A 13,962-nucleotide genomic window follows, 5' to 3' on the forward strand; every position below is an offset into this window, starting at 1 on the left:
CTGAATTACTGTATATTTCTTTTTCTAAGCAATGTGTAATAGAATTTCAAAGAAAGCATCTAATATTTAATAGACATGTTGATTTTAGTTGATCTTGAATGTTGTAGAAATTGATTTGATTAAACTATATTTGTTGGTGTATTTATAGACAAGGACTGTTATTCTCTCTGCAGGGTGGCCTGATTGCATTGCTTTTGCTGCTGCTCATTTTCTCAGTTGCATTGTTTGCTCAACGACGTTGGCACAAGCGGAGCAGGATTCCCCAAAAGAGTGCCAGCACTGAAGCCACGCATGAAATTCACTACATTCCCTCTGTACTGCTTGGACCTCCCTCACGGGATTTCCGCTCATCCAAGTTACAACCTCACAGCTCAGTTTTGAGAATGTCCATACGAGAGACACCAATTTTGGATGATTATGACTGTGATGAGGAAGAAACCCCAAGGTGTAGAGAACGAGGAACTCAGCTGAAGTACAAAAAGCACGTGACACTGGAAAGAGAAGAAAAAAGAAATGCACAAAATAGAGGTGAGTGACCACAATCTATATACTGCATACAATAATTACATAAAAAAGTTATTTTGTGAATTTGTTATTTATACTAACAGGCAAGAAGTGCAAAAAAAGTACTAGCCCCCAATTAACCTTATTTAATCTAGATAATGAACATCATTTACCAAGGTGGTGCATAATCATATTTGGTTACATACAAAAGTCAATGGTGCAACATGGCGGCACAGTTATTAGCACTATAGATGGCATGGGTTCTATCCCTACTATTTCAGTATCTGTGTCGAGTTCGTATGTATGCACCCTCAAAAACATACTGGAAAATTTGAACCATAGTCTTCCGTGGGAATAGAATGATGAAACATTTTCCATAAGGCACTGTGTAATAAGCCTCTCGTGTAAATAAATATTAATGGCCTCGTATAACAAGATGGTGCCACCTAGAAGAAGCAGAGATTTGCGTTGACCAATGGGAGAGGTTGAGTAGAGGGAGGGTGTTCATTGCAAAGTACAGAGTAGGAACACCAGTAGAACAATGAATTAATTTATTTTTGTGGTGTGTGCAAGATTACTGAAAAATTACTGAGAAACTGAGGTGTAGAGGGAGGTTTTCTTTGGTGCTCCTTTCTGCATAGTATACGAAGTGATTTGCTGATGAAGATGTGGTCTTGTTATATAATGTATGTTTAATGAGTCTTTTTTTTAGACCTGCATGTAGCCAGATAAGCACATTTCTAGGCATGCTTTGTACATTTACATAAGGTCATCCCAGTGGCCCTCCAGCCATGTGGTAAATTTGTCTTAAATTAGGCTAAACTGACCTGTATTCAGCAGAAAATCTGACAAGCATTATGAAATAAAAATGGGTGTTAATAATGTGGATTAGATTAAACTATGCATAAAGTACTGTTTAAGATTCGACCTGAGGCTCTAATATACTGTAGGTATGACATATATTACACAAATACTTGGGAATGGAGGGTTTTTATAGCTACAGTGAGATGTTTTTCCAGAAATTGTAGCACCATGCTTAAATCTATTTAACACATTTATTTTAAATATTACTCTTCTCTTTCCACACCTCTTGCTTTCTTCTGTTTATTGAACTGTTTAGAAGAGTATAATTACTGTAATTAATAGCAATAAACACTTGGTTATGATGTCTTTGTATATGATAATATCACAAAATAGCAGTATTTTAATTTTATAATCTGTCTTTTTTTTTAGAATTTCTATGTTTTAAGACCTTCTACAATATCTTACACAGAACCATTGCAGTATTTGGTTTGTGTGAATAGTACTGTACATGCTGTACCACTTATCATTTAGACCAAAAGGTTTCACTTTTTTCTTTTCATACCACAACTATACAAATGTTGTTTTAAACAAAGATAATGGTAACATCAAGATGCTTGAGACACAATTAAAAGTTTTAACTAGGTGGTATAGATGGCCAGATATGATCCACAAATTTTTAGGGCTACATCCCGTGCTGGAGATGTCTTGGAACTGTAGTTTTGGTCTACCATATTCGGTGGGAATGCTTTCCTATTGCCAATTCTGGTTGGATTTAGTGGAAGAGATCCTTGGGTCTTCGGTCCCCAGTTTGCATTTTGGTAGCTATCATACTCAGAAATGCTGTGTCTCGTTAGTAGAAGTCTCTGCTCTAGCACATGAATAATGCAGCTAGGTTCATTCTGCCTGTGCATTGCTGTCACACGGGTTCCAATGTATAAATAGGCAGTAAAAAGATAAACAGTCATTAGGTCGACACCATATGGTCAACAGTCAAAAGGTTGACAGAGTGAAAAGATCAACAGAGTGAAAAGGTCAACAGTCAAAGGTTGAAATGTTTTTTAGGGGTTTTTCATGCTTTTTTACACCTTCTGCCTCATTTACTGTCCATGTCACCCTTTGGCAGCAATTACAGCCTCAAGCCTATTTGAGTATGATGCCACAAGCTTGGCACACCTATCTTTGGGCAGTTTCACCCATTACTCTTTGCAGCACCTCTCAAGCTCCATCAGGTTGGATGGGAAGCGTCAGTGCACAGCCATTTTCAGATATCTCCAGAGACGTTCAATCGGATTCAAGTCTGGTCTCTGGCTGGGCCACTCAAGGACATTCACAGAGTTGTCCTGAAGAAACTCCTTTGATATCTTGGCTGTGTGCTTAGGGTCTTTGTCCTGCTGAAAGATGAACCGTCGCCCCAGTCTGAGGTCAAGAGCGCTCTGGATCAGGTTTTCATCCAGGATGTCTCTGTACATTGCTGCATTTATCTTTCCCTCTATCCTGATGTCTCTGTTCATTGCTGCATTCATCTTTCCCTCTATCCTGACTAGTATCCCAGTTCCTGCAGCTGAAAAACATCCCCACAGCATGATGCTGCCACCACCATGCTTCACTATAGGGATGGTATTGGCCTGGTGATGAGCGGTGCCTGGTTTCCTCCAAATATGATGCCTGGCATTCACGCCAAGTAGTTCAATCTTTGTCTCATCAGACCAGAGAATTTTGTTTCTCATTGTCTGCGAGTCCTTCAGGTGCATTTTGGCAAACTCCAGGTAGTCTGCCATGTGCTTTTTACTAAGCAGTGGCTTCCGTCTGCCCATTCTAACATACAGGCCTGATTGGTGGATTGCTGCAGAGATGGTTGTCCTTCTGGAATGTTCTCCTCTCTCCACAGAGGAATGCTGTAGCTCTGACAGGGTGACCATCGGGTTCTTGGTCACCTCCCTGACTAGGGCCCTTCTCCCCCTATCTCAGTTTGGACGGATGGCCGGCTCCCTCACCTTTTAGATTGTAAGCTCACAAGAGCAGGGACTTCTTTCCTCATGTGCCTTTCCTTTTCTTACTTACACTATCTTATACTCCATATTCCCTTTGATGGCACCTAACCCCGGGTTTTCTATACCTGTCCTATTTTGTCATGTACTGTAAGTGCTGTTTTCTTGTTTGCTCATTTTATTATGTACTGTATAATGGGCGCTGCGGATCCCTTGTGGCGCCATATAAATAAAGGATAATAATAAGAAGAAGAATCCTGGTGGTTCCAAAATTCTTCCATTTATGGATGATGGGGGCCACTGGGACTTTCAAAGCAGCAGATATTTTTCTGTACCCCTCCCCAGATTTGTGCTTCAACACAATCCTGTCTCGGAGGTCTACAGACAATTCCTTTGACTTCATCCTTGGTTTGTGCTCAGACATGCACTGTCAAGTGTGGGACCTTATATAGATAGGTGTGTGCCTTTCCAAATCATGTCCAATCAACTGATTTTACCACAGGTGGACTCCAATTAAGCTGTAGGAACATCTCAAGGATGATCAGTGGAAACAGGATGCACCTGAGCTCAATTTTAAGCTTCATGGAAAAGGATGTGAATACTTATGTACATGTGATTTCTTAGTTTTTTATTTTGAATAAAGTTGCAAAAATCTCAAGAAAACTTTTTTCACATTGTCATTATGGGGTATTGTGTGTAGAATTTTCAGGGAAAAAATAAATGTATTCCATTTTGGAATAGGGCTATAACATAACAAAATGTGGAAAACGTGAAGAGCTGTAAATACTATCCGGATGCACTGTAGTAACCTTGTGGCGAGTGGAGTGAGACACCAAGCCCGAAGCGTGTCGAGCTGAGCCAGCCTGTGAGGGGACGCATTTCAACAAATTTGTTTAAAAATTTTTTTACAACATAAAATAACACACGAAAAAAGTGTGAACCTTTTGACCCTGTCGACCTTTTGACTGTTGACCTTTTGATCGTCAATCTTTTTACTATCAACCTTTTGACCATGTCGACCTTTTAACTGTCAACCATTTGGTGTCGAAATAATGACTGTCTATCTTTAAACTGTCTAACCTCTATACCACACCCCCAGTCTTCGTTTGAGATATAGTTTAATAGACTACATTTCTATATGGCAATGGAAGATACCACTCCGCTGCAGATATTGCAGTATATTACTTGATTGTGTTTGTTTCTATAAATGCTGTTCATCAAATACAGAATTTATAATGACCCTCTCTTTTATGTTCTCTTTACCTTGGTGGGGAAGTAGTCAGTATGTTGACTGTCAACATTTAGTCAGTAGAATGCTTAAGGTTCAAATAATACAGACATGGTTGTAATCTTAGTTCAGTCATTTTAACAGTGTTGACATTTTAACTTTAAATATGATGCATTATTATAATATTTAACATTATAATGCCAACATGGTTAAAATGATTAAACCATTTCAACCGTGTTTGCCTTATGCCATCACCCTTCTCCCAACGACAGACTGACATTCACTGTCTACAAAACGTACAGTACAGTACATAGTACATGTATGTAGTCACCTTGATAATTGTAGACAATGGATACTGTCTTCTTAAGTATTCTAGCCAGAGACTTCTCAAATTCTTTCAGTGTCACAATTTCCGCAGCTTCTCTGCGAAATGCATTTTGTATGACAGCTAAGTTTAGGTGGATATCCTAATATAAGCAGTGTGGGTGTAGGCTCATACTTTTTCCAATTCTATACCATGGATTACACTGAGCACTAAGAAGGATATTAAATGTACCATTCTCCAAATGTATGCCTCTTTAAAATTATGTCTTTAATTTGTGTAACATGTTGGAGCACCACAGAGAGAGATGGATATTAATTTATTAATATTTTTAAACTAATATCTTACATTAGCAGAGTGACAAACTGTGGGGGTAATTCAGACCTGATCGCTAGGGTGCATTTTTTGCATCCCTGCGATCAGGTAGTCGCTGCCTACAGGGGGAGGGTATTGTGTGTGTGCAGGCGTGCGATCGCATTTGCAGCAGAGCAGCACAAACATGAGTTTTTGCAGTCTCTGCTCAGCCCAGGACTTACTCAGCCGCAGCGATGATCGGAGCCGGAGCTGATGTTAGAATCCCTCCCTCCAAACGCCTGGTCCCTCCTGCGTTTTCCCGGACACTCCTAGAAAACGGTCAGTTGCCACCCACAAACGAGCTATTCCTGTCAATCTCCTTGCGTTCACCCGTGCGTTTGCAATTTTTGCACCATCCTGTCACTGACCGGCGATCCCCGTTGCTGCGTTCCGTCGCGCCTGCGCATTGTAGTGCATACACATGCGCAATTCAGTCCTGATGCCTGCTGTGTGAAAACGCACAGCAGCGGTCAGGTCTGAATTACCGCCTGTATAACTGTAGATCTCTTACATGTTACCTGTACGCGCATGAGCATACAGTTTCAAATGGTGTGAATACTTTTAAATTAAATCATTCTGGCTTTAACTATCACAGTGTCTGTCCAAAAAAGCCTGCTGCAGTCAATTAATATTTTGAAGATAAATAGACAGACAGACTGGCTGGGAACTCACTCTCCTTATTGACTAGACCACTATGAAAATATGATCGGAAATTTCCATAAAGTAGTAAACTGGGGTATATAGGGCCACCTGGGGGAATGCAGTAGTAGGGAACCATTTTTAGGAGTGTGGCCAGTCTCTAGTTGGGGTGTATGGGGTGGGCCTCTTGATAAATATATACTGCTAGGGCATGCATGATAATGTACCAGAATAATACCAGAAATGCACTGTGGAAATACACCATAGTCCTGTGCAGTATAAGGCAACACGTGTATAATGTGTAATTCAAGTGCACAGTCTGGAACCTGAACCCTAGAGGAGGAGGTGGGTCCCCAGGCAGCAGGGGGTTTCCCCTATACCCCTGTGGGCCAGTCCAACACTGTCACCAGGTCTGGTGACACCCAGTGCACGTGCACCCAAAATGGGGGTATGGCCTAACATAAAGGTGGTGTGATCTCACAGGAAATCCTGTTTGCATCACTCCAGGGGCGTGACCAGCATCCCCGGAGATGCTGGACAGTCCTTGGAGACTACTGCCTGCACTTTCAGCAACTCATCTGTGACAGGAGTCGAGTACTACAGGAGAATATCACACTGCAGCACCGGGCTCCTATCACTGCAGAGAAGCCAGCATTTTGATGCGCCCGCAACCCCATAGTGACGCCACTATTAATATGTGCTCACCATCATACATAACAGACCCTTCTCATCAAAGCTGAGCAAGAGCTCAGAAGGATTTGTTGTTAATGACAATAAAGTTTCATCAAATTGAGAAGGTGTAATTTCATCACATCAGGCAATATCAACATAGTTTCAAAAGAAAAAAATAGTAAATGAAAACACTTTATTTCATCAGTGTATAGCAGAGAGTATTAAAACAGGTGGTACAAAGTGGAATATCCAAGTAGCAAAGTGAAATCAGACTGAAATACAGTATTACCATCAATGGCAAACTAAAAAATAAACACTCAAAAACATATATACTGTATACAGTATATAGCATACCTCCCAACATGACCCTCTCCAGGAGGGACAGAATGATCTGCTCGTGGACTTCCCTCTTAATTTATGATTGCCATCACATGTGCTGAAACACCTTTCTTATCCATCGACCTGTTCAAAACAGGTGTCGGAAATCATAAATAAAGAGAAAAATCCAGAAGCAAAGCCCTTTGTCCCTCCTGGAGAGTGTCATGTTGGGAGGTGATATGGGGTAAGTAGCTCAGTAGAAGGTGTATATTGGTGCAGTATATAGATGCTTAATCGGGATCTTAAGACCACTTTTCTCGTTATTAAATGAAAACAAAACTTTCCTGGCAGCATTCAACACAAATTAACAGAAAATAGAAAACAACCTAGCCCTTTCTTAGGGCACTAGCTCACTGCTTGACATCTATCTGACAGAACAGCTAGTCTGCATCACCAAGTCTCAAAAGTCTTTCCAGTCCTGTCTCTCATAGGTGTAGCTGGCCTGGCTTAACCTCTGGCTTCTCACTTCTCAGCCTTACATGCTACCTGCAGGTATAACACAGGCTCCTGCCTGGCTTGGTTGGCTGCCACAGCTTCTCAACAGTCTCACAGTCTTTTCAGTTTTCAGGGTTCTCCCTACCTCCTGTAGGTAAGACCCCCAGTTTCCTAGTCCCTAGACACACTGGACTTTTACTGCAGTCCCGACCTGTACTGTCTGACTGTTCCAAACCCACCTGGGCTCTGTCTCAACGGGTGTAGTATGGTATGCCGGCAGCTGGGCTCCCGGCGACCAGCATACCGGTGCCGGGAGCCCGACCGCCGGCATACTGACAGCGTGGCGAGCGCAAATGAGCCTCTTGCGGGCTCGCTGTGCTCGCCATGCTGCGTGCACGGTGGCGCGCTACGCGTGCCACGCTATTTTATTCTCCCTCCAGGGGGGTCGTGGGAGAAAAAGTGTTGGTATGCCGGCTGTCGGGATTCCGGCGCCGGTATACTGTGCGCCGGGATCCCGACAGTTGGCATACTGAAGACCACCTGTCTCAACAGGGCAGCCTCACATACCACTTTTGTTCCCAATGGGAGGATCCCTCCAGCTCCACACTGAATCCGAGTGTCAGTAGTGATTTACTTTCATACTGCCACAATATTATACAGACAAAAATAATAAATAATAATAAAAAAGTGATAACTTATCAAAGCCTGAAAAAGTCAGATGGGCTTGGATGCAGTCACACCAAACTTAAAGGATATTTAAACAAATACCCATACTGGGAGCATGTTTGTCCCCAAATTCCCCCCCCCCCCCCCCCACCCCCCCTTCCCTATCTCCACCTCCGGGCCTGCTGCTGAAAGGGCAGAAGGGGGGCTTATTCATATTTTCCCTTACTGCACATCCATGCTGTACCTTGTTTTGCACAAAGATGAGTGACTACTTTGTATCCCTGGTCCTCATAACAAACTTTAATATGTTACAGGTTTATTATATTGTATAGTTATATTGTATCTGATATATTTGGAATATGTAGTTAATTGTGGTATACTGTGTTCGTTGTGTGTAAATTTTAATCTGAAATTCCTTGCATGTCATAAAGGCATGTAAGGGGTTAATTCTGGTAGTGACTGAATGCTACAATGTCTGTGATTTGGAGAAAGGTTAACGTGATAAGCATCTATTGTTCTCTCTAGACATGCGGCAGGGGGTCAGCAGGTTTTAAACTGCACTAAATCTGGCCTTTCTCCCACCCATCTCCATCCCCTATTTCTGCTGCTCCAATAAGCAGAGAGCACCACACATGGACAGCTATGGAAGGCAGGTCTACCCCTGTGGGAATGTGAGACTTTGAAATGGAGCAGTGAGTTTTACTTGTAGGTGAATATCTGCAGAGAAGGTCTACTCTAGAAAGAAATAGTTGTACTGAAGTGCAGGCGCTGACTAGGCATTGCGGTGCTATCAATGGGGAGAATTCATGGTGAAAGGCACTGTGTGAGCTGGTATCCCAGGCCAGCAGACACAGGAATACTGCCAGAATGAAACATCAGGAGACCCCAGGCGTCTGTCATCACATACTACTGTGGGGACTATCATTATAGCTTGTAATTGCTAAAGTGTTAGTGTACTTTGGAGGTTATTCAGAGATGGACACAGTTCTTGCTTCCACAGCAAGATCTGCGCCCATCTACTCACATGTTGGGGGCCGCCCAGCACAGGGCAAGGCCGACCAGTATGTGTGTGGTGTGGCCCCGCAATGCGTTTGCAATTTAATTGTGAGGGCATTGATTTGAGGTCATTCCTTGCCTGCGCAGCCTTTTTTTCTTGAGCTGGTTGAGTGTGATGTCACGCAGCTGCACATGAAACGCCATGTCGATGCCACCCATACCTCCCCTTCCCCGACAGCCGCCGCTGTCAATCACCTTGCGGCCCCATTTCTCTGACGTCCTAGTGGATGCTGGGAACTCCGAAAGGACCATGGGGAATAGCGGCTCCGCAGGAGACTGGGCACAACTAAAGAAAGCTTTTAGGTCACCTGGTGTGCACTGGCTCCTCCCACTATGACCCTCCTCCAAGCCTCAGTTAGATTTTGTGCCCGGCCGAGGTTGGATGCACACTAGGGGCTCTCCTGAGCTTCTAGAAAGAAAGTATATAATTAGGTTTTTTATTTTACAGTGAGAACTGCTGGCAACAGGCTCACTGCAGCGAGGGACTAAGGGGAGAAGAAGCGAACCTACCTGCTTGCAGCTAGCTTGGGCTTCTTAGGCTACTGGACACCATTAGCTCCAGAGGGACTGACCGCATGGAATTGGCCTTGGTGTTCGGTCCCGGAGCCGCGCCGCCGTCCCCCTTACAGAGCCAGAAGTAAGAAGAGGTCCGGAAAATCGGCGGCAGAAGACATCAGTCTTCACCAAGGTAGCGCACAGCACTGCAGCTGTGCGCCATTGCTCCTCATACACACTTCACACTCCGGTCACTGAGGGTGCAGGGCGCTAGGGAGGGGCGCCCTGAGCAGCAATAAAAAGACCTTGGCTGGCAAAAATACCACAATATATAGCCCCAGAGGCTATATATGTGATAATTACCCCTGCCAGAATCCATTAAAAAGCGGGAAAATAGTCCGCGAAAAAGGGGCGGAGCTATCTCCTTCACCACACTGGCGCCATTTTTCCCTCACAGCTCCGCTGGAAGGAAGCTCCCTGGCTCTCCCCTGCAGTCTACACTACAGAAAAGGGTAAAAAAGAGAGGGGGGGGCACTAAATTTAGGCGCAGTATATATAACAGCAGCTATAGGGGACATAATTCAGTTAGTCCCTGCATTATATAGCGCTCTGGTGTGTGCTGGCATACTTTCACTCTGTCTCCCCAAAGGGCTTTTGTGGGTCCTGTCCTCTGTTAGAGCATTCCCTGTGTGTGTGCGGTGTGTCGGTACGGCTGTGTCGACATGTTTGATGAGGATAATGATGTGGAAGCGGAGCAGATGCCTATAGAAGGGATGTCACCCCCTGCGGGGCAGACACCTGAGTGGATGGACTTATGGAAGGAATTGCGTGCACGTGTCGACTCCTTACACAAAAAATTTGACGACATGCCAAATGCGGGACAGCAGGCTTCTTAGCTCGTGCCTGTCCAGGCGTCTCAAAGGCCATCGGGGGCTCTAAAACGCCCGCTACCTCAGATGGCAGACGCGGATGTCGACACGGATAGTGACACGAGCGTCGACGACGATGAGTCTAGTCTAATGTCCACTAAGGCCATTCGTTGCATGATTGAAGCAATGAAAGAGGTGTTACAAATTTCTGATATAAACCCAGGTACCACTAAAAAGGGTATTATGTTTGGGGAGAAAAAACTACCCGTAGTCTTTCCTCCATCAGAAGAATTAAATGAAGTGTGTGAAGAAGCGTGGGCTTTCCCTGATAAAAGATTGGTAATCTCTAAGAAGTTACTAATGGCGTTCCCTTTCCCGCCAGAGGATAGGTCAAGTTGGGAGACACCACCTAGGGTGGATAAAGCGCTCACACGTTTGTCTAAAAAGGTGGCACTACCGTCTCCGGATACGGCCGCCCTCAAGGAACCTGCTGATAGAAAGCAGGAGGCTATCCTGAAGTCTGTATATACACACTCAGGCATTATACTTAGACCTGCTATTGCGTCAGCATGGATGTGCAGTGCTGCCGCTGCGTGGTCAGATTCCCTGTCAGAAAATATTGACACCCTAGACAGGGACACTATTCTGCTAACCATAGAGCATATAAAAGACTCAGTCTTATACATGAGAGATGCACAGAGGGAGATCTGCCGGCTGGCATCTAAAATAAGTGCACTGTCCATTTCTGCTAGGAGAGGCTTATGGACTCGCCAGTGGACAGGGGATGCAGATTCAAAAAGGCACATGGAAGTTTTGCCTTATAAGGGTGAGGAGTTATTCGGGGATGGTCTCTCGGACCTAGTTTCCACCGCAACTGCTGGGAAGTCAGCATTTTTACCCCATGTTCCCTCACAGCCTAAAAAGGCGCCGTTTTATCAGGTACAGTCCTTTCGGACTCAGAAAAACAGGCGTGGAAAAGGCGGGTCCTTTCTGTCCAGAGGCAGAGGTAGGGGAAAAAGGCTGCAACAAACAGCAGGTTCCCAGGAGCAAAAGTCCTTCCCCGCTTCTTCCAAGTCCGCCGCATGATGGTGGGGCTCCACAGGCGGAGCCAGGTACGGTGGGGGGCCGCCTCAAAAATTTCAGCGATCAGTGGGCTCGCTCACAGGTGGATCCCTGGATCCTGCAAATAGTATCTCAAGGGTACAAACTGGAATTCGAGGCGTCTCCACCCCACCGGTTCCTAAAATCTGCCTTGCCGACAACTCCCTCAGGCAGGGAGGCTGTGCTAGAGGCAATTCACAAGCTGTATTCCCAGCAGGTGATAGTCAAGGTGCCCCTACTTCAACAAGGACGGGGTTACTATTCCACACTATTTGTGGTACCAAAACCGGACGGTTCGGTGAGACCCATTTTAAATTTGAAATCCTTGAACACATACATAAAAAAATTCAAGTTCAAGATGGAATCGCTCAGGGCGGTTATTGCAAGCCTGGACGAGGGGGATTACATGGTATCCCTGGACATCAAGGATGCTTACCTGCATGTCCCCATTTACTATCCTCACCAGGAGTACCTCAGATTTGTGGTACAGGATTGCCATTACCAATTCCAGACGCTGCCGTTTGGACTCTCCACGGCACCGAGGGTGTTTACCAAAGTAATGGCGGAAATGATGATACTCCTTCGAAGAAAGGGAGTTTTAATTATCCCGTACTTGGACGATCTCCTAATAAAGGCGAGGTCCAAGGAGCAGTTGTTGGTAGGAGTAGCACTATCTCAGGAGGTGCTACACCAGCACGGTTGGATTCTGAATATTCCAAAATCACAGCTGGTTCCGACGACACGTCTACTGTTCCTGGGTATGATCCTGGACACAGTCCAGAAAAAAGTGTTTCTCCCGGAGGAGAAAGCCAAGGAGCTGTCATCTCTAGTCAGAGACCTCCTGAAACCAAAACAGGTATCGGTGCATCACTGCACGCGGGTCCTGGGAAAGATGGTGGCTTCTTACGAAGCAATTCCTTTCGGCAGATTCCATTCCAGAATCTTTCAGTGGGACCTGTTGGACCAATGGTCTGGATCGCATCTTCAGATGCATCGCCTAATAACCCTGTCTCCAAGAACCAGGGTGTCTCTGCTGTGGTGGCTGCAGAGTGCTCATCTTCTAGAGGGCCGCATATTTGGCATACAGGACTGGGTCCTGGTGACCACGGATGCCAGCCTTCGGGGCTGGGGGGCAGTCACACAGGGAAGAAACTTCCAAGGACTATGGTCGAGTCAGGAGACTTCCCTACACATAAATATTCTGGAACTAAGGGCCATTTACAACGCCCTAAGTCAGGCAAAATCCCTGCTTCTACACCAGCCAGTACTGATCCAGTCAGACAACATCACGGCAGTCGCCCATGTAAATCGACAGGGCGGCACAAGAAGCAGGATGGCAATGGCGGAAGCCACAAGGATTCTCCGATGGGCGGAAAATCACGTACTAGCACTGTCAGCAGTGTTCATTCCGGGAGTGGACAACTGGGAAGCAGACTTTCTCAGCAGGCACCTCCACCCGGGAGAGTCGGGACTTCATCCAGAAGTCTTCACGCTGATTGTAAATCGATGGGAACGTCCACAAGTGGACATGATGGCGTCCCGCCTAAACAAAAAACTAGAGAGATATTGCGCCAGGTCAAGGGACCCTCAGGCGATAGCTGTGGACGCTCTGGTGACACCGTGGGTGTACCAGTCAGTTTATGTGTTCCCTCCTCTGCCTCTCATACCAAGGGTACTGAGAATAATAAGAAAACGAGAAGTAAGAACAATACTCGTGGTTCCGGATTGGCCAAGACGAGCGTGGTACCCGGAACTTCAAGAGATGATCTCAGAGGACCCATGGCCTCTGCCGCTCAGACAGGACCTGCTGCAGCAGGGGCCCTGTCTGTTCCAAGACTTACCGCGGCTGCGTTTGACGGCATGGCGGTTGAACGCCGGATCCTGAAGGAAAAGGGCATTCCGGAAGAGGTCATTCCTACGCTGATTAAAGCCAGGAAAGATGTAACTGCAAAGCATTATCACCGCATATGGCGGAAATATGTTGCTTGGTGTGAGGCCAAAAAGGCCCCAACAGAGGAATTTCAACTAGGTCGATTTCTGCATTTCCTACAAGCAGGAGTGACTATGGGCCTGAAATTAGGCTCCATTAAGGTACAGATCTCGGCTCTGTCGATTCTCTTCCAGAAAGAACTGGCTTCACTACCTGAAGTTCAGACGTTTGTGAAGGGAGTGCTACATATTCAGCCCCCGTTTGTGCCTCCAGTGGCACCTTGGGATCTCAACGTGGTGTTGAGTTTCTTAAAATCACATTGGTTTGAGCCACTTAAAACCGTGGATCTAAAATATGTCACGTGGAAAGTGGTCATGTTATTGGCCTTGGCTTCGGCCAGGCGTGTGTCAGAATTGGCAGCTTTGTCATGTAAAAGCCCTTATCTGATTTTCCATATGGATAGGGCAGAATTGAGGACTCGTCCTCAGTTTCTCCCTAAGGTGGTATCAGCATTTCACTTG

At 45.3% G+C, this 13,962-nt stretch overlaps 1 protein-coding gene across 1 annotated transcript in view; it reads left to right on the plus strand.

Moving 5' to 3' along the window:
• The window catches only part of ASTN2 (astrotactin 2), a 1,124,462-nt gene that overhangs the window by 261,591 nt on the left and 848,909 nt on the right, over positions 1 to 13,962 (plus strand). The window contains exon 3 of the mRNA XM_063936906.1: positions 174 to 528. Coding sequence (XP_063792976.1) covers positions 174 to 528 — 355 coding nt within the window. The remainder of the gene's footprint in view (positions 1 to 173; positions 529 to 13,962) is intronic.

This window comes from Pseudophryne corroboree, chromosome 8 (genome assembly GCF_028390025.1).
Source record: "Pseudophryne corroboree isolate aPseCor3 chromosome 8, aPseCor3.hap2, whole genome shotgun sequence".
Taxonomy (NCBI): domain Eukaryota; kingdom Metazoa; phylum Chordata; class Amphibia; order Anura; family Myobatrachidae; genus Pseudophryne; species Pseudophryne corroboree.